Raw genomic sequence first — 18,759 nt, 5'->3', positions numbered from 1 at the left:
CTAGTGAGTGCGCGAACGAGAAAGGAGGAGGGCGCTCCAGGCGAAAGCACTGCAGACGCCATTATTCCCTGTTTCTCTGCTGCTGCAACCTCGACGTCTTGCCTACGTCCCGCTTTTTTGCGGCCTATAGGTAATTGGGGTTTTCGGCGCTAGGGTATTATAGATTCAGGCAGGGGTTTGGCCTCCCTAAAGATTGCGTTGACTTCTCCCAAGCCCGGCTTTTCTCGGGCCCTTAGCGGCCTCACAACCTGAAGGGAGGCGCCGGCGCGAGGCGTGGCGTCGCCTCCTTCAGCGCCTTGATTGACGCGGCCTTGAGCCAATCGCTTTGCCCTCGCGCCACCGCTGAAGCCCGGGCAACCAATTGGGCTCGGCGGCGGGGTAGGAGAGCGCGGGGAGGCGGGGGAAGGCGGCGGGGGCCTGCGCTCGTTCTCTGTCTAGCTGTGACCGGCTGAGGCGGCGCGGCGGTACAGGGACGGCGGCCTCGCGCGGTGAGGAACGGGGCAGGGCGAACGGTGCGTGGGGGCGAGGATCGGAGACCAAGTTTGCTGCTTGAGGGAGGCGTTTGGGGGCTGCTTGGTGGTTGGCCGCTTCTCAGAAGGGAACGTTGCCCGCTTTCCCCTCCCCCCCACCTCCGCCATTTCCCTGAGCGTGTATCCGCAGTCCGCGTCGTGGTGCTAGAGGCTGCGGGGGGGGGGGGGAATTGCGAGGCAAGCGCCTGTAGGATGATCTGTAGTTTTGCAGGCTTGAAATCAGGCATCTTGTATAGGAAGAAGCGGCCGGCGGGCGGGACCCGAGGGCGGTGGAGAATGCCGCCACTCTCTTTGTGTGGGCCCCCCGCACTTCGGCCCTCCCGGCCCCAGGCTTGGAGCTGGAGCGGGGGAGATGGAACGGTCGAGGCTGCCTCCGTTGCTTTGTCTCTCCCGCGGTGGGGGGAGGGTGCGGGGGATGAGATCTCGGGACCGCGTGGTGGGTGGGGGAGGGGGTCCGCGCTCGGCTCCGCCTAGTAGCACGTAGTCGCCATTACGCGGGCCGCCATTTCCTGTCGGGTCCGGGTGAGGAGCGGCGCGGCGCTTCTGGTCTCGCCTACGGCTTATTCAACTCCTGTTACTCGGCCGTTGCGGATCCCCGGTATCGTGCGGGGCGGCGGGGGGGGGAGCATGTTTGCGTTCGGCTAGTCGCGCCCGTAATTAGTGGCTTTCACGGTCTGAGGAATGGTGACTGAAAGACTTGAACGATGAACCGCGGCAACGTTTTTATCTAAATTTTCCAGCATACTCCAACGCTTAGCTGAAGGATGGGCCGTAAGGATAGCGTTTCAGTTAGTCGTTAAAAGAGAAGCTTATCGACAAATGTTATGAAAGAATGGGAGGCATAAAACGTATCCTCGAGTTTTAGCTTTAGGCTGTCTGGCAGAAGCCACTTGACTATTTCTGCTAGTCCTGTGAGGGCTGGTGAAAGGCGCCTTGCGGTCCTATCACGCTGACATTAAAGGAATAATTGTTAGGGTGCAGAGAGTTTTAACCTAACTTCAACTATTTCTATGGGGCCAGTATTAGCGTTCTGGGGTTCCATTAGCTGTATTTGAGTAATCGAGCAGTGCTGGCGGTTTGGGTCTGCTCCCTGTAAGGTTTTTTTTTTTTTAAGATTTAATTTTCCGGTACATTGACCTGATTGTTGGACACAGCTGGAATTTGCCTTCGCTTGTAAACTTTAGAGTTCAGAGAATGCCCTTTCAAGTCGGCAATGGGAAGAGACCCACGAGCAACTTAAAATTCCAGTATAATCAATTTTGTGTACCTATAAATTTATACCTTTGGGGACAAAATTGAGACTCTGAGCTTATTACAGGTCTTTCGTCGTTTCTGTATTTACTGTATAAAACCATTAGTTGCCGTGGTGGGACTCAGTCCAATGGCTAAAAATTTGTGGTTTCCCTTTTGCGAAAAAACCAGAGTCCTTTGGTTACTTTTTTTTCCTAAGGCTTACACTCACTTGAGAGTGTAAGACCCTAAAACAAGTTTTAGAAAGAGCTCTTTAGTTTATTTGTATTCAGATCACTGTTCATTAGTATTTAGTAATGAGCAACCAAAAAGCAAAACTGATTTATGTTGGTTTTTATAGGCTACTGCAGCACTAGGGTGTCAGTTGGTCCCGCCCAGAACACTTCAGTTCTGCTCTGCAAGGATATATAATACCTGGTACGTTCTAGAAGCAGAGTCATTTCTTTGCCTTTTCTTTTATTTAGCGAGACACAAAGCTTACTTTCCAATAAACCAAATGTACTAGCCTCTTTATTTTTCAACAGATTGGTGTGTCCATTTAATTCAAGAAAATGGAAACTGAACAGCCAGAGGAAACCTTCCCCAACACTGAAACCAATGGTGAATTTGGTGAGAACGCATTTTTAGCAATTTTTGTGTTTTCTATTCTGTTTCATTTTTTAGAACGGTTTAGTGTGACATCCCTGTCAGTTTTCTACTTAGGAACTATATACAACTGTCTTTTGTGTTGTTGACGGTAAACTTAAGATAAAGACAACAAAAAATATTTTTCTTTGCGTTTTACAACTTTTAATCCTTTGAATTATTTTGTCCCTTTCATTGTTTTGTGTTTAGAAAGAGTTTTTTGGAAGGGAATGTGCTTTGATTCATAATTAAAAGTTAGAATCTGAGCGGCTTTGGCCTTTTCAGTTAGCAACAAATCTCCAAACAGAACGGAGTTGCTTTCTCTGTCCTGTGGGTTAAAACTAAAATGTAATTGGATTAAAGGGGCTTTTTCTTGTTGATAACTGGTGCTTTCTTTGACATCTGAACTGTTAATTTCTAGGTAAACGCCCTGCAGAAGATATGGAAGAGGAGCAAGCTTTTAAAAGATCTAGAAACACTGATGAGATGGTTGAACTACGCATTCTGCTTCAGAGCAAGGTATAAATTTTACTCTTGAAAATCTTAAAGTAGTTCTTACTAAAGTAGAAATTAAAATAAGTTCTGGTTTGGCCCTCTGGGAAGCATCCTGAGCCTTACAGATTAAGGAATGTAAAAGATGTGTGTGGCTCTTTTTAAACAGATTGGTAAACCGTGTTATTTGGATGACAATTAAAATGAAAGCCCTTAATACAGTGACGCTATGAGTAAAAGTAGGAGAAAGGGTATAGGTGATGATTAAAGCATTAATGGATTAAAGATTATACCTTGATTGCATTGTGGGGAAAATATCCTAGTTGGCAGTTGACTTGATGGGCATTATCACATCACAATGTGAAGGTACCTAGTGTATTTAAATTACCTTTTTCAGAATGATACCATAAAGGTAATCAGTACATAATTTTCACACTCTGTATTTTTGACATGCTTAATACTGCAAAGCTGTCTTGGTGTTTTCATCCCCAAAACTCAATAGAGACTCGATTTTTTTTTTTTTTTTTTTTTTTTTTTTTTTTTTAACTTCATGATTTTGATTTTGATACCCAGATAGATTTTCAGCTCTGTAACCAAAAAGGGGAGGTTAGAGTTTTGTTAGGGTTTTTGTTTTGGGGGGTGGAAGGGTTTGGTTGCAGTTTAAAAGCATAGGAAAATCTGTTAATATAAGGGAAAGTAAATTTCTTGTGTTTATATCTTCTCCAGAATGCTGGGGCAGTGATTGGAAAAGGAGGCAAGAATATTAAGGCTCTCCGTACAGACGTAAGTATTAAAGAGTTTAAACTACACAAGCAGCTTCAATTTATGTGTTTGTAGGAATTTAAAGATTTGCATCATAGAAATCATTCAATAGTCTAGATACAAGCCATTTGTAATAATTGAATACATAGTTGATTTCAAGGTTTGCCATTCCTGATTTAACAAAGCACAGATTGAGTTTGGGGAGGGGGGATCTGTATTAAACCTCTTCCCTTTCTGATAACTTTACACCAAATTATTCACTTCAAGATAACATTTTAATTAGAAATAACGACAGTGTAAAAACCCTTAATTGCACTAGTTACCGTGTGTGAATCAATTACAGTATTACAAAAACCATTGCAGGTGGCTGATTAAACTCCGAAATTTTTATTTTTTAATCGTCCATCTGTTTAACAGCTTGCACATGGAGCACAAAGAGATTAATGTTGAGGTTGCATGATTTAAATATGGGTAAAGAATAGACGCTTAATCTTAAATTGGGAGACCATTTGTCAATGCCAGTGATTTGTTTGAGTCTTCATATTTTATAGTGGGTTGACTCTTGTGATTAGACACATTAAATGTTGGTATCACCAGAAGCGAGCATATTTATAGGACTTGGCTACACCAAAATTCCTAAATTTTTTTCTCATAGTGTACACACTCTTAATGTTTCTTTGCTAAAGTTGAGGCAAATAATAACTTTGTGTTGAATACTTATTTGATAGTATTTCATTTCTCTCTTGGTCGCAGATCTTTGTATGTTCCTCCTGTAAACTGAACTTGAAAATTTGTTTTAAATTTTACAAACTTGCCTGCTAGGATCTAGGAATGCGTTTTAAACCTCCAGGAAACCAAACTGGTCTTTTAAGAGATAGGGTTTTTGGTGGTGTGGGAATTTTTGTTTTGTCTTTTACAAACCTCTCTCCTCTTAATCCAGATGTTCTATATAATTATCTGGGTTATCAATTTCCCCATTTCCTCAAGAATTTTAGTAAACTGAGTCATGACAGGTTTTGTGTCTACCCTCATGAGCCAGCCTGCTACTGAAACATCGTTTGTTAAAAAGAAAAAAAAAATAGCTAGTACCATCATTTAAGGTCCTTAAATGTTAAGCCACAGTCAGATTTAGAGAAGTCCATTATTGTGTTAGTCTTCAGAACAACTTAAGCTTGTTTCATTAATTGAGAGTATGAGTATAGTTTGTATTAAATTAAAATTTATTGCTTTTCCCCCTTTTCCCTCTCCTTGTTTTTTTGGCCATATATCTCCGTTGCCCATGTACTGGATCGACTTACCCCTGCGTTGCCCACCATGACGTTGGCCCATCCGCCCCTGAACGCCCATGTGAAAACCCTGGTTGGCTATGCCCAAAAATGTGCTCGTTGCCAAACGGGTACCATACTTGACAACTTCTGATTGAATGCCCATGCCCAATGCCAACATCCACGAACGCCAATGACCAATGCAGTACAATGCCAGTGTTTCAGTCCCAGACAGCAGTGGCCCCGAGCGGTATGTCCCAACAGTTTATGCCTCACTGCCTGATTAGAAAGAGAGAAATGTATTTTATTACCTGCCTTTTATATAATTAAATAGTATCCCCTTTAGACGGTGTATTGTTTTTCAAGTTTCTGTCTTATTTTCCCCATTAAGTCTTTTTGTCACTGAACTTTTACCGTGAGTTGCCCACCCAAACGATCCACTAATTTTATTTCGATGGAAGGAGCACAGCTTCAAGTGTTGCATATTTGCTGCATTGTAAATCAAATTGTTACCAAAATAGTCTCTCGCTCTGTCTTTGTGGCCCACCTTGCTTCCCAACATTGCCTGTTCATAATTTTTTCTGATGAAATGCTAACTCTGGTTCACTTTCCTTCACTTCTCATTTGTGTTGTCTTTGTTTTGTCTCGCATTTGTATTTGTTTTCTTGCAGAGCCCATTAGTGATCTAATTTCTAACTGGTATCCATAACCTTACTCCAGATATAATGTTCACCACTTGCATATTCCCCCACTTTTGCCTAAGAGAAGGTGTGCCAGTTTTACCAATGTAACAGCGAGGGTATCCTTAATTAACTTAGTGGTGGCGGGGAACATAAATATTCAACTCTGCTTCAGTTCTGGTCAATTTATTGCCCACTTAATCTGAGCCCTTCCAAGAGCCCATTCTCTCTGTCTCTCTGCAAGTCTCCTAATATTGTTATCATGTCTGTATTGGGCATAAAACAAAATGCATGTGAAAAACCTATAAATAGGCTACTTTAAATGGGGAGATTAAATAATTGTATGTTACTTCTCTGTGAAAGTTTGTATGACTACTGATGATGAACACAAAACTCATTTTTTCTTTTCCACCTTTTTTGTACTATCTGGTATTTGTGATGTTTGACAGCATATTGAGTATCAGTGCTGATATTGAAACAATTGGAGAAATTCTGAAGAAAATCATCCCTACCTTGGAAGAGGTAGGCTCTCTTTTTTTTAATGTATTTGGCAATTGAGGGGGGAATATTTAAAATGTTTTATTGGGGCTTAATAGGGGAGGTGGAGAGACAGTGACTGTGACAGTTTGTAGCAGCGACACATAAACTGCTACATAATGTGCATGGTTACTATTCCATGTGTGTGTTTTAAAATGTAATCTGGAAAAAAAAAATGTAGTCTGGCCACTCCAAAGTAAATACGAACTACCTGTGGTCTTGCATATTGGGTGTAGCATATATTTTATGGCCTCTAGTCCTAGAAGAGGTGTTTTTTAAGGTAGAATATTGATTGTGGGGACTGTGTTAGATTTTTTAACTTTATATATTCATGTATTTATTGGATATATAGAAAAAAAGTTACTCTTTGATTCTTAAGAGTTTAATGGTATAGATATGAAATATGTTGTAGTAGCTTTACCAATATATGCGACAATAGCCTGATCACACTAGACACTTAACCTATTACTCTTATTTTTCTACTTTCAGGGCCTGCAGTTGCCATCACCCACTGCAACCAGCCAGCTCCCGCTCGAATCTGATGCTGTGGAATGCTTAAATGTATGTCATAGTGCCATTGAACCCCACTGAAGTATGGAGCCTGGCCCATAGGATCAATTTTATTTTTAACATAGTGTACTTATCCCGTCTCTATAGAAAAAGGCTTAAAAACAAGAGAAATGAATGGTCTTACAACTCACTGTTGACCCTGCTCCATGCTGCAGTGGGAATTAACTACATTTGCAAAGTGCTTTGCAGTCATTTTTATTATGGTGTTATTTGAATGTTAATAATAATTTTGTGGTAACAGCGACATGCTAAATGGCTGCAGTGTGGGTATGGTGTTGCAGGACCTGAAAATAAAATAGTTTTTTAAGGTGGTGCAGAATGTCCTTTTTGGGCCTGGCTATTGAGGATAATAAGCACATAACTGGTAAAGTTATTGAAATATAAATTCAGGTTGCTCACTGCAACAGTATATTGTCATGCTTATAGCAGATAAGTGTGTATTGGGGATTCTTTGATTTGGGACTAAAATCTTATAACTCTCCCTCTGCAGTACCAACACTATAAAGGAAGCGACTTTGACTGCGAGTTGAGACTGTTGATTCATCAGAGTCTGGCAGGAGGCATTATTGGGGTCAAAGGTGCTAAAATCAAAGAACTTCGAGAGGTAAAGGCACTGTTTGTTTTCTTCTCCTACTGTATTACTAGAGAATAGCTGTTCATACACAGTTGGATCAGTGGACTTCTCTCCTTCACCCACTTGACCTTCCTCCCTAAGATTCCTTATCACTTCTTTGTTCATGTAGTTTGCTTTTAAAATACAACAGCCTGGACATGCTTGGGCGAGTTTTTTGCCAAAATTTTTATACACTGGCAAGGTCCTAGAGCTATTTAACAGGGTTTTTATATGGTCAGGTTGGGGGGGGGGGGTGGTGGTACTGAATATGAATGTAAATTTCTCTGAACCTAGGATTTTTTTTTTTTTTTTGGGTGTATTTCATGTATTTTTAAATGTCTTCTAATTAATGCTTCCCTTTATTATATACTTATTACAGAACACACAGACAACAATCAAGCTTTTCCAGGAATGCTGTCCTCATTCCACTGACAGAGTCGTTCTTATTGGAGGAAAACCTGATAGGGTTGTAGAGTGCATCAAGATCATCCTTGATCTTATTTCGGAGGTACTTCATTTACATTCAATTCTATGCAACAAATAGATTTTTATTCTAAAGTAGTGTCACAATGTTTAGACAAATGGCTTTCGTCTTATGCCTTTACCCGTTGGGGTTTTCTTGTTTTTTGGATATTTTAATTTAAAAGTTTTTTGAGATGGTGGTTATTTGATTATTGGTGAGAATTTTAATAATTTTTGATTCTTCAAGTAGTTTTTATAGTACTAGTACTACGTTGCATAGCTTCCCAACTGATGTCCTTCAGCATGAGTTAGAGGCTTACCCAGGATACTGATCCTTCAGCCCTTGAGATGTTTGGTTTTTTTTTTCCTGTAAAGACCCCATTGTGAAATGTGTGGGTGGGATTTTGTGTTCTCTTTCTTGAGATCTGAGGGTAAAAGGCTGCTGCTTCTTCCCCCACAAGCCAGTAAAATTTTCAGACTCACCAAAAATACTGCCTTTTTTTAAAATACTTTCTTTCCTACTATTAACCTTTTGCCTGATTGCTTTCTCCTGTCCCAAGTACCTCCCAGGAGAAATAAGGGACTTGAAATGTTTGGCTTGTTAACATTTAGTATGAAACAAGTCTCTTTTCCTTGTTCTTTTCTCTAACGTTGCTACACTTTTGTTTTAGTCTCCCATCAAAGGACGTGCACAGCCTTACGATCCCAATTTTTACGATGAAACCTACGATTATGGTGGTTTTACAATGATGTTTGATGACCGCCGTGGACGTCCTGTGGGATTTCCCATGCGGGGGAGAGGCGGTTTTGATAGAATGCCTCCTGGTCGGGGTGGGCGTCCTATGCCTCCATCTAGAAGAGATTATGACGACATGAGCCCTCGTCGAGGACCTCCTCCACCGCCTCCTGGACGAGGTGGCCGGGGTGGTAGCAGAGCTCGGAATCTTCCTCTTCCTCCTCCACCGCCACCTAGAGGAGGGTAAGTTTATTACATCCACACAGTTAACTTAAAACCGGCTACATTTGATAGGTAGATAGATTTTTGTTGTGTGTGACATGTAAACAAACTGAGATTACAACACGTACTGTGCTTGCAGAGATCTAATGGCCTATGACAGAAGAGGAAGACCTGGAGACCGCTATGACGGCATGGTAAGAACTCTTCATTATCATCAGTGTATATGTGAGGGCCTGTAAAGGGTTTTAAAGTCAAGTAGTTGACAATTTGTTGAAGATGATTGTTAATTGAAAAGCTTGCTTTACCAGTGGACTTGGTAGATAACTAGTTAAATCACTGTCAGTTGTTTGTTGAAATATTAAGACTTTTTTGAGCCATTTTTGTTTCCCCACAATGTATGATTGGTGCTGATAAATATTTGAGTGAAGTGAAATAGAAGTGAACCTTATAAAATGGCTGAAATATATAGTCCAGGTTATGTTAACAAGGTCTATCTCTGACACAGGTTGGTTTCAGTGCTGATGAAACTTGGGACTCTGCAATAGATACATGGAGCCCATCAGAATGGCAAATGGCATATGAACCACAGGTTGAGTATCATGGGTGTTTGCATTCATGTCAATAATAACTTAAAATGTTTACCTCCTTGCCAGTAAGTGTTTTTCCCTCCTGTAATGTGTTTGTTTTTGTGTTATGTACCTGAAGTGTTTTCTTCCCCAAGGATTGTCTTCTAAAACCTAGGGAGAATATGGGAGGACTCTAGTTTCCTAAACTAAGATTTTAGGAATATTAAAATACCTGAAGGGTAGTTTTGAAGGCAAAGTAATTTTTTATTTTTTCTTTCCATTTTTAGGGTGGCTCCGGATATGGTAAGTTTTTTCCTTTGTGAAATCAAAATATTATTTCATGCTTTCTAAATGAACTTGATGCTCATTATTTAAATCAGATTATTCCTATGCAGGGGGTCGTGGCTCATACGGTGATCTTGGTGGACCTATTATTACTACACAAGTAACTATTCCCAAAGATGTGAGTATTCTTTGAATTCTTACATTCTTGTAATGTTAACAAGGAACGTTTAATGAGTCTTTTTCTTTAGTTTCCTGTTTTAATAAAAGGTCTTAATAAAAATACTGTATTTTAGGATTAAAATTGTGTTTTACAGACTTTAGTGAGGTGTCTTTCTCCGGCTTGAGTCTTGCACTGTTTTTAAAAGCTGAGGGTTTTGAAGCCCTTGATTTGTTTATTAAAGGAAGTGTTGATGTGTGCTGTGTAAATAACATTATAATTCAAACCTTGATTGGTTAGAGGACCTTAAGTAATCTTAGAATAAACTGTGCAAAGTTAGTACTCTTGATACTCATTGAAAATACAGGTAATATGGTTACTTTGAAAGTATATCATAAACACTTGTTTTTAAAATCTTTTCAGTTGGCTGGATCTATTATTGGCAAAGGTGGTCAGCGGATTAAACAAATCCGTCATGAGTCAGGAGCTTCGATCAAAATTGATGAACCTTTAGAAGGGTCTGAAGATCGGATCATTACCATTACAGGAACACAGGACCAGATACAGAATGCACAGTATTTGCTGCAGAACAGGTCAGTTTGAGTTTAGCTTTGTGCTAGCCTATACATACTAAAACTTTAAAAAGCCTTCTTCTCAATTGATTTTTCTTTTAGAAGCCATGGTGTCTCAACCTTTTGGGGACCTAACTTCTAAACATTCTAATAGCTTTGCTTTAATTTTCTTCTGCTTTCTTACTAAAAACGAAGACATTCAATACTAATCTTGCTGGAAGAAGCCTTAACCAAGCAAACTTCTCATTTCTCTGGTGAAAACTGCTGCCAAAACCACTTGTTATAAATTATACAGAGCCTGTAGAAAATGTAGAAGATTCAGTGGATGTTGGTCTAGTTCTGTGTGGAAGACTAGTGATTTTGTTGTTTGTAGATAACTAAATCGACAACAAATCACAGTCTGCCATATGGCACAGGCCATGCCTCTACAGGACAAATGATTGGTGCTGTAAAACGCAGCATTTCACACCTTACTGGCATTTCTTTGTCTTCTCTACCAAATATTAACAACTTTTAATTTCATTTTCCTAATTCTGCTCTACTAATGTCTGATTTACTATTAATCATTTTTCTTGAATTTTACATTGCTCTAATTTTGTAATTGCTAATGTTTTAATTCTTCTAATTGTAATGGACATGTTTATCATTTTAATTTAGCATTGAAATTGTCTTAATGTTGATTAAGATGTTACGAACAAAAATTCTAATTCGTACTTTTTTTTCTTTTCTTTTATAGTGTGAAGCAGTATGCAGATGTTGAAGGATTCTAATGCAAGATATTTTTTCTTTTTTATAGTGTGAAGCAGTATTCTGGAAAGTTTTTCTAAGACTAGTGAAGAACTGAAGGAGTCCTGCATCTTTTTTTTTTTATCTGCTTCTGTTTAAAAAGCCAACATTCCTCTGCTTCATAGGTGTTCTGCATTTGAGGTGTAGTGAAATCTTTGCTGTTCACCAGATGTAATGTTTTAGTTCCTTACAAACAGGGTGGGGGGGGGAAGGGCGTGCAAAAACTAACATTGAAATTTTGAAACAGCAGCAGAGTGAGTGAATTTTAATTTTTGTTCATTGTTGGTGGTTTAAAGGAAAAATATTCCCCCCATGTAATTATTGTGAACACTTTGCTTTGTGGTCACTGTAACATTTTGGGGGGTGGGACAGGGAGGAAAAGTAACAATAATAGTCCATATGTCCCTGGCATCTATTCAGAGCAGTGTGCAGAATGTAATGCTCTTTTGTAAGAAACGTTTTATGATTTTTAAAATAAATTTAGTGAACCTATTTTTGGTGGTCATTTTTTTTAAGACAGTCATTTTTCAAATGGCTGGATTCCCAAACCCACCCCAAACTAAACACTAAGTTTGATTTTCAGCTCCTCTGTTGGATATAAATAAATGCATCTCTTCTTGGACATAGGCATAATATCTTGGCAAATTCCATTCTGGTGATTTCTTGATGATTTGAAAGTCCATTGCTTGGAAAGAAATTTTGTCATACACATTCATGCTTATAATAAGCTGGGGATTTTTTGTTTGTTTTTGCAAATGCTTGCCCCTACTCTGCAACAGTTTTCTATGTTAGTAATTGTGAAGGAGAACCGAGGTGGGGAGCAATACTACAAATTCAGTAATGGTTTAAATATATGCCAGAAGCCTAATGGCAACAAGTTTTATTAATCAGAATAATACTTGGTTATGGAAGTGACTGATGCTAAATAAATTCTTATTATTTTTTATTAGATAATTTCTCACCTATAGACAAACTGTCAGCCTGCTAGTGTCTATTAGTTAAACTTTGTAAAATATATATATATTCTTGTTTTTCCATTGTATGCAAACTGAAGGAAAAAGATGTACCATTTCTCTGTTGTATGTTGGATTATGTAGGAAATGTTTGTGAACAATTCAAAAAAAAAAAACGATGAAAAAAGTTCCTGTGGATGTTTTGTGTAGTATCTTGGCATTTGTATTGATAGTTAAAAGTTCACTTCCAAATAAATAAAACTCCCATAATGCTAGATTTGATGTGTGCCCAATTTGAACAAGGGTTGATTGACTACCTGTAAAATTTGTTCAAACGTTCCTCTTGTAAGGAAATACAGTAATCTTAAATTATATTTTTTTTGTGTGAAGTGTGTTTCTAGCATTTATAAATGAAGTCTGGCAGGGGTGGTAAATATAAAATCCCAGTGATTAAGCTCTTAATTTGTTAAAAGGGGGAGTCTAGCATAATGAGAGCTGAGTCACGATTATCCAGTTGTACAGATCTTGCTATTCTCAACACTGCCTACGAGAAATTTTGGATTTCTTAGGTTTTTATCTTTAAAATAGCTCTAGTTTGATGATTGAAAATGCTGACAGATAATGTAACAACTGCCTTACTATGTATGGTTCCTGGCTCATAAATTTCTAAAAATTTCTATTAACCTCCAACTGTCTAGAAAGTATGAGAACAGTTCAAGTCTACAGAGAACAATCAAGGATGGAATTCTGCTTTTATAGGTTTAGGAAAAAAGACTTGGACATATAGATGAAGTAGGGGGGTTTTCTGGAGTATACATTAAGTAGTACATGCATGCAAGCATCATTTAAAGGCAGAATTTCATTCCTTTTTTAGTTTGGAGAGGAATTGAGTGTTCCCTTGATAACTGAAATAAGTGTGTCAAAACATTTAAAACTACTGAATGCTACATGTGTAGTTTCCCAAAAGGAGAAATTAGGCCGTATTGCCACATGGGTGTTACTTAAGCATCCCCCTTGTGTATTTTAAGTATGGCTGATTGATGCGGAGTTGTTTAGGGTAGTACAACCTTCTGTTGAAATGAGCCTTTCCCCTACAGAAAAATAAACAGGTGCTACTTAGTCAAATTGTTAGTCTTACTGGAGGAGGAGAACACTGGCTTTCAGAGCACTCATTGGTCGCTCAAAAGTTACTCCTGGATTATTAGTGTGAAAGGGTTTTAACTTGCCTTTTACAAAGAATTATGACCTTGAACCTATAAACCTACCAAAAAATTAGATGAGAGAATATCTGCCATTGGAAAGTTGGATGTACCTACCACTTGGGAAGGGAGAGGTCTTTTGTGTTGCCACTATTTGTAAATGGTGTTGGAATATGGGCTAGAAATTGAGTTAGGTTGAGAAATTTATCGGAAGTAAACATGAAGCTTAAAATTCCCTTAAATGGAACGTTGAACCAATTTTATAAGTGACTAGTACATACGCTGATTTGTTAAAGCTTTAAAAATTTAAACGTAAGAGATTCCTAAAATGTTTTCAACTTAACGTTTTGAAAGTTACTACCAAAATGCCAGCAAACGTTGGAAATCATGTAGCTTGCACCAAAGTTTTTCAGGAATGAAGGTCTTAAAACCTTTCCCTGCCATTCAAATTTTGCCTTTAAAATGAGACTGTAATGTAAAATATTTCAATTTTGTTGAACGATCTAGTAGTTCTAAATCTTTGATCACTGATAACTACTGGAATGCTTAGAGACTGAAGAGGGAAATGAACATGGCAATATTTCTCTTAATCATTTTAGTGGTTTGTTTACAGTGTCTTCTGTTTGTGCTCAAAATGGAATCACTGTTCCACAAACATGGAATGTGAAGCTTGCTACTAAAGGGATATTTTGAATTTTCTCTTACAGGCCAATGAAAATGTTTTTGTTGACAAAGTAGGATTTTAAGTGTCTAATGCTTTTTTTGGATTTTGGATTTTTTTTGGAAAGGGATTCAGTCTTGATGATGGCTAAATGTAAATTAAAACCATCATAAATCTATTTTGCATCTCCTATTAGCAAGGTTTGCCTATTGCTGGCAAGTTAGAGATGAAATGAACTGTTTCTTCATGGAGGCATTGAACTTACAAAAAGCTTAATCAGTATTTCTCAAACTGTTCCTAGGACCACCTTTAAAATCGCCAATGGTGCTGGTTAAAAATATCTAGACCCCCACACCTCAGTTCCACTGAATCACAATGTCCAGAGAGAGGTACCAGGAATCTGCAATATTTAACAAACTGAACAGTTTAAAGACCAGTGTAATACAGCAATATATAGTAATGCTTCCATACCTTTTCATTAACTGTATTTAGTTGCCAACGTATACAGGTACAGCGGTGGGCCCTAAGGATGCAGTGGTTAGAAACCACTTATTTGGAGAGACCGTTCAGTAACCATCTACTAGGGGGAAAAAAAAAAAAAAGATGTGCTTAGGAAAGCAGAAACCAATGTGTGTTTGTACATATAGGTGTACACATTCACAAGCAGATGGGACACACTGTAGAATTAAAACTAGAGAAATCCCATTGTGTTAACCCAAAATTCTATCCCTTTCACCTCTTAGCAGATGCCGCTTGTGTACACAGCTGGCCATCATTTGCCCAAACCAGGCTTCAGCACTTCCAGTCAGGGAAGAAATCCGACCTCAGGGAAAAAAAGAATACCTAGAAAATTAAACATTTCACATCTGTCTGTATTTAAAATGGGGAGCTAATTTGAGTCAAGGACGTTGGAAAATCTAGGATGTAAATGCTTTGTAGGCTTGGGTTCCCATTTGCCAAACGAGTAACAGGCACTAGCAACAAGCTTGTGGTTAACTGATAGACCAGCTCTCCTGTGACCTCAAACTTTCCTAGTCTTCACCTCATTTTCTGCCCAGAATCCGTGCTCCTCCCACTGCCCCCTGCTACCCCAAACTCAGACCTGTAACCCCCACACCTGTAGTTATGAGAGAAAAAGTATGTCACCAAAACTATAAACCTTCCAGAATCCTTTCAGAAATATTTTCTTTCAGTCATCCTATCTCCCTTTTCCCCCTTCTTCCTTGAAGTCCTCCTATCATTAAGGAATAGGCTTCCTGGAAGGGAAGGGCCAGTTCACTTAGAACAAAAGTGTCTGTGGGGTCCGGCCAAGGCTGGGGGGGTTTGGGGGGGGGGGGGAGGGGGAGCGTGGCATATGACAGCTGTTCATCAGAGCAAAAGTCATTTAGATAGTAAAGAGAGATTAGGCAGGAACAGAATAGAAAGTACCAGCTAGGTCCTTCAGAAACCTCCCTAGGGTTCCTCCAGTAGAGGATGATTAGTGGAAGCAGGAACTCCAGGTAGGTTGACTAGGAAGCTGAAAGAGAAGGCTTAAACCTCACTTCTATTTGGAGCCCTGCAAAGTGTCCCCATGACTACATGGGCTTGTAAAGCAGAGCAGAAATTGAGGCAATCATGTTTTGGGACAGAGAAACCCTGAGATTTGCACACACACTCCACAGTATTCCCTTTGATGCCCATATGGCATAAAAGGGACAGTTGAGTGCTAATGGGCTTGCCATGGGGTCATCACGGTGAAGAGGAAGGTTACTGCATATCCGAGGCTGTAAGGAAGATAGCCTAGTCAGGGGGTGGATGGAGACAGCAGAATTTCAAAGGTTTGTCAATATTCATGATGAAAGCCAAGATGAGATCAAGTTAGTCAAGAAGAAAGCTAGGCCGAGTGCTGAGAAACCAGCTAAGACTAGCTTCGGTCCATTCAGTGGTAACTGAATTCAGACACCAGAAGATCCCAAACAAACCTACACCTCAGCTTGAGCAGAGACCACTTGATGCTAAAGGCTCTTTACTCCTATTATCAGAACACCTTATACCCTTGGCACCCAGAAGACCTCTGGGAGGTCTTGGAAAGGTAGAGGTAAAAGACTGTTTAGAAAAAAAAAAAAAAAAAATCCCTAATAAGGGGTCTGATCTTTAACTGAATAATTATTTCCCTTAAATTAGACCATTTAAAACTGGAAAAGACCTCAACTTGCATTTAATTTGGCAAGTTTATGTGGTTTTTTTCTACCATCAATGGGAATGGGAACGTATAGAGAAAGAGGGCATATGGGAATTTGAGAGCCCTAGAAATCAAGAGGTAAAAGGCAAGAAAAGTAAGGCAAATACAATCAAACCATAAGTTCTAGGTGGAGGTAGCCTCAGTTGGCTTGGAGCCTTCATCTGGTAGATCAGGTAGCTTTATCTAGATTATTGATTCATACCTGTGTTTCAAACTGGCACCAATTTTGTGTACAATTCAGCCTCCAGAACTCTGTGGGATCAAGCTGACACTAATCTCCAGTTGCGACCAAATCATGGCTTCACTCATGATTCCTTTGCTTGCTTCCCTGGCTTCCTTTCACCTGAGAACATTCCTCCAGTGAGTCACTGGCACAAGAATTCCTGACCAGGGCTCTGCTTCTAGGGACTTGATCTAAGACAGTTGAGCTGGAGCAAGAGCAGAAATTTACACGACCGAGACATCCCTGACTTAGATTTTGATGCAGTAAGTAATGAGACATTGAGTTCTCTCCTTCTCTGGAAGGGATGAGAATTTTTTATAAAGAGTAACTGCATTTTGCTAGCAGTGTTTTTGAAAGTATACATATGCAAACAATTATTTGGATACTGAATAGCCATAGGAATGAATTATAATGTACCTTTTTGTTAAACAACACAGCTTCACTTTGACCTTTCTAATAGGACCCAGCTTTGCTTTTGGAGGTTTCTCTCTCAGCTGTTTATATCCTGGTCCTTGGGAGAGTCCTTATCACACCAAGAGAGTAGGCATTTGACCAAGGCTTGCCTGACCTGGGAATTTAAATCTTGAGCAGAATGATTGATTGCAAGCCAAGTTACAATGATCATGGTGAGTTTTTTCAGCAGCACTAGTAGAAGAAAACTTTGGGCAGTTTCTCAAACTGGTTCCCCAGCCTCCCCTTCTTCTATCCTTCACTTCTTCTTTCTCTTAACTTTTCAAAACATTCTTTTTGCTTAAATTAATTAGACAGTTGCTGTTACATGCAGCCCATCAGTCAAAGAGGCTTATCTTGTGCAGGCAGCACTGCTAATTTGGGGGGCGGGGGGGTGGCAATAAAAAGCACGGGTCTCAGCTGCCACTGCTGCCAACCAATGTCACTTGGGTCTTCACAGTTATGCCATCTGGGGCATAAATCAATCATTGCCAGGCTCTCTCAAGGCTGCCACTGAACATTCAGTGCAATAACTTGCCTCAAGTTTCTGGCTTTTTCCTCCCCTTTCAGACTTGAATCAAATGCCACATGTCACAGAGAAGGGAACGGACTTCTGGAGCAGCTACCAAAGGGGCTGGATGATGCGATCTGGAATGAAAGAGGAGTCAACTCTGGAGGAGAGAACTCTGACAAAAGGGAAATAAGAGCAAGGAGAGAGACGCACCGCCGGGTGATCTGTGGCCTCCAGCCAACTCGCCCAGTGGATCAGATGCTTAGTGGACTGCCCCAGGCATGTGGTCAGTTTTGCCCCAGCCACCAAGCTGCTGTACTCAGTGTTTTTAGAGATACAAGAAGAATTATTAGAGTACAATTGGAATTGGCACTAGTGTTCTTGAAATGAGCCACAGGCCATCAGCCTCTGCTAAGATTAATAACAACACAGAAAATCTTGTGTGGAAATTGTCAGTTGTTCCAGACAACTACAAAATTATTTCTGTGCAAAGAGGCATGTCAAGGCCAGTTCACTGCTGTCCTCTTAAACCTGATTGGTCAGAGAGGTGTGCTACCTACGAGATGACAGGAGCTTGGTTAGCTAAGGCAGCAAAAGAAGCCTAAAAGTTTAGGAATGTGAATATTGCCTATCCTAAGCTTGGGAGTTATGCGAACATTCCAGATCCAAGCCCATTGAACCTCCTGTGTACATCGCTGCCCCAACGAGACCATGCACAGAGTAGAGTTTGCCTTGATTTCTGATGTCCAGGGAGCAGTGCTGGTTTGCTACGTGCCCTCAAACTTCCTATCCAGGCTGGTGGATGTTTCCTAGTTTGGTGTGATTTCCACACCCAACACCCTTGTGTGTTTCGGCATCTGTGTCATAGGCTTGGTCCTGGAGTGATTAAGAACAGCCGTGGAGAAGTTCAGCTCCATCAAAGCACAAATGATTTATGATATTATTGATAAGTCTCAAGGATTCTATGTATATCCAGTGGATCCCAGAATAGAAGCAAGATGAATATTCCATTCTGCATTGGCAATGCCAAAGGAGACGATGCTTTAGGAAAAAAAGATTACTCACTAAAGCTCTTGAACTCAATGTGATCTCCTTGAAAGGGTGTGGGTCTGTGGGAGGCATCCAGCCTCTCTGTATAATGCTGACAGGAAAGAAGATGTTCAGAACCTGGCAGCCTTCGTGAAAAATTCTTTGGAGATGCATCAGCTATGAACACATTTTTTTTTTTCACTATTAACAGTTAATAGGTTTAATTACTTAATAAGTTTATCTCAGATATACATTTCTAACCACATGATAATAATGTAATTGTGAGGACAGCTTCAACAGTAAGTTCATATTCCAACATAAATTTTTGTTGAAAATGATAATCAAAAGGAAAGTGACTTATATCAAGGCAATCATCACTTCCCCAAGAGTCTCTAGAGAAGT

The 18,759-nt window shown here is 39.9% G+C and overlaps 1 protein-coding gene and 1 pseudogene across 8 annotated transcripts; both read left to right on the top strand.

Annotated features, from left to right (window-relative positions):
* Positions 1-15: 15 nt before the first annotated feature.
* Positions 16-11,602, top strand: HNRNPK (heterogeneous nuclear ribonucleoprotein K). 8 transcript variants are annotated; one of them, XM_053907832.1, is made up of 17 exons: positions 375-488; positions 2,122-2,198; positions 2,306-2,390; positions 2,827-2,924; positions 3,624-3,680; positions 5,131-5,174; positions 6,054-6,126; positions 6,631-6,702; positions 7,202-7,315; positions 7,704-7,832; positions 8,458-8,765; positions 8,884-8,938; positions 9,250-9,333; positions 9,598-9,613; positions 9,691-9,773; positions 10,176-10,345; positions 11,121-11,602. In XM_053907832.1, the coding sequence occupies exons 3-17, from the start codon at positions 2,333-2,335 to the stop codon at positions 11,149-11,151; spliced, it is 1,392 nt and encodes a 463-aa protein (XP_053763807.1). In that variant the 5' UTR covers positions 375-488; positions 2,122-2,198; positions 2,306-2,332; the 3' UTR covers positions 11,152-11,602. The 8 variants fall into 8 exon arrangements, with proteins under 8 accessions (XP_019279081.1, XP_019279082.1, XP_053763809.1 ...); XM_019423534.2 differs by having other exon boundaries at positions 11,061-11,602; XM_019423535.2 differs by having other exon boundaries at positions 464-512; positions 11,061-11,602.
* A 4,115-nt stretch (positions 11,603-15,717) lies between these two features.
* Positions 15,718-18,540, top strand: LOC109251634 (phosphoserine aminotransferase-like; annotated as a pseudogene).
* Positions 18,541-18,759: the final 219 nt, after the last annotated feature.

Source organism: Panthera pardus, unplaced genomic scaffold, assembly GCF_024362965.1.
Source record: "Panthera pardus isolate Hobbes unplaced genomic scaffold, ASM2436296v1 HiC_scaffold_20, whole genome shotgun sequence".
Classification (NCBI taxonomy): Eukaryota; Metazoa; Chordata; class Mammalia; order Carnivora; family Felidae; genus Panthera; species Panthera pardus.
Note: the sequence above shows the minus strand (reverse complement) of the source record. Positions and strands in the feature narration are given on the sequence as shown.

Bases quoted from the DNA above. Each gene is read 5' to 3' on its own strand.
- HNRNPK (XM_019423536.2), top strand. From the start codon at position 2,333: ATGGAAACTGAACAGCCAGAGGAAACCTTCCCCAACACTGAAACCAAT. The intron at 2,925-3,623 runs GTATAAATTTTA...TATCTTCTCCAG, and splicing joins GCATTCTGCTTCAGAGCAAG to AATGCTGGGGCAGTGATTGG. The intron at 5,175-6,053 runs GTATGTCCCAAC...GATGTTTGACAG, and splicing joins GACAGCAGTGGCCCCGAGCG to CATATTGAGTATCAGTGCTG.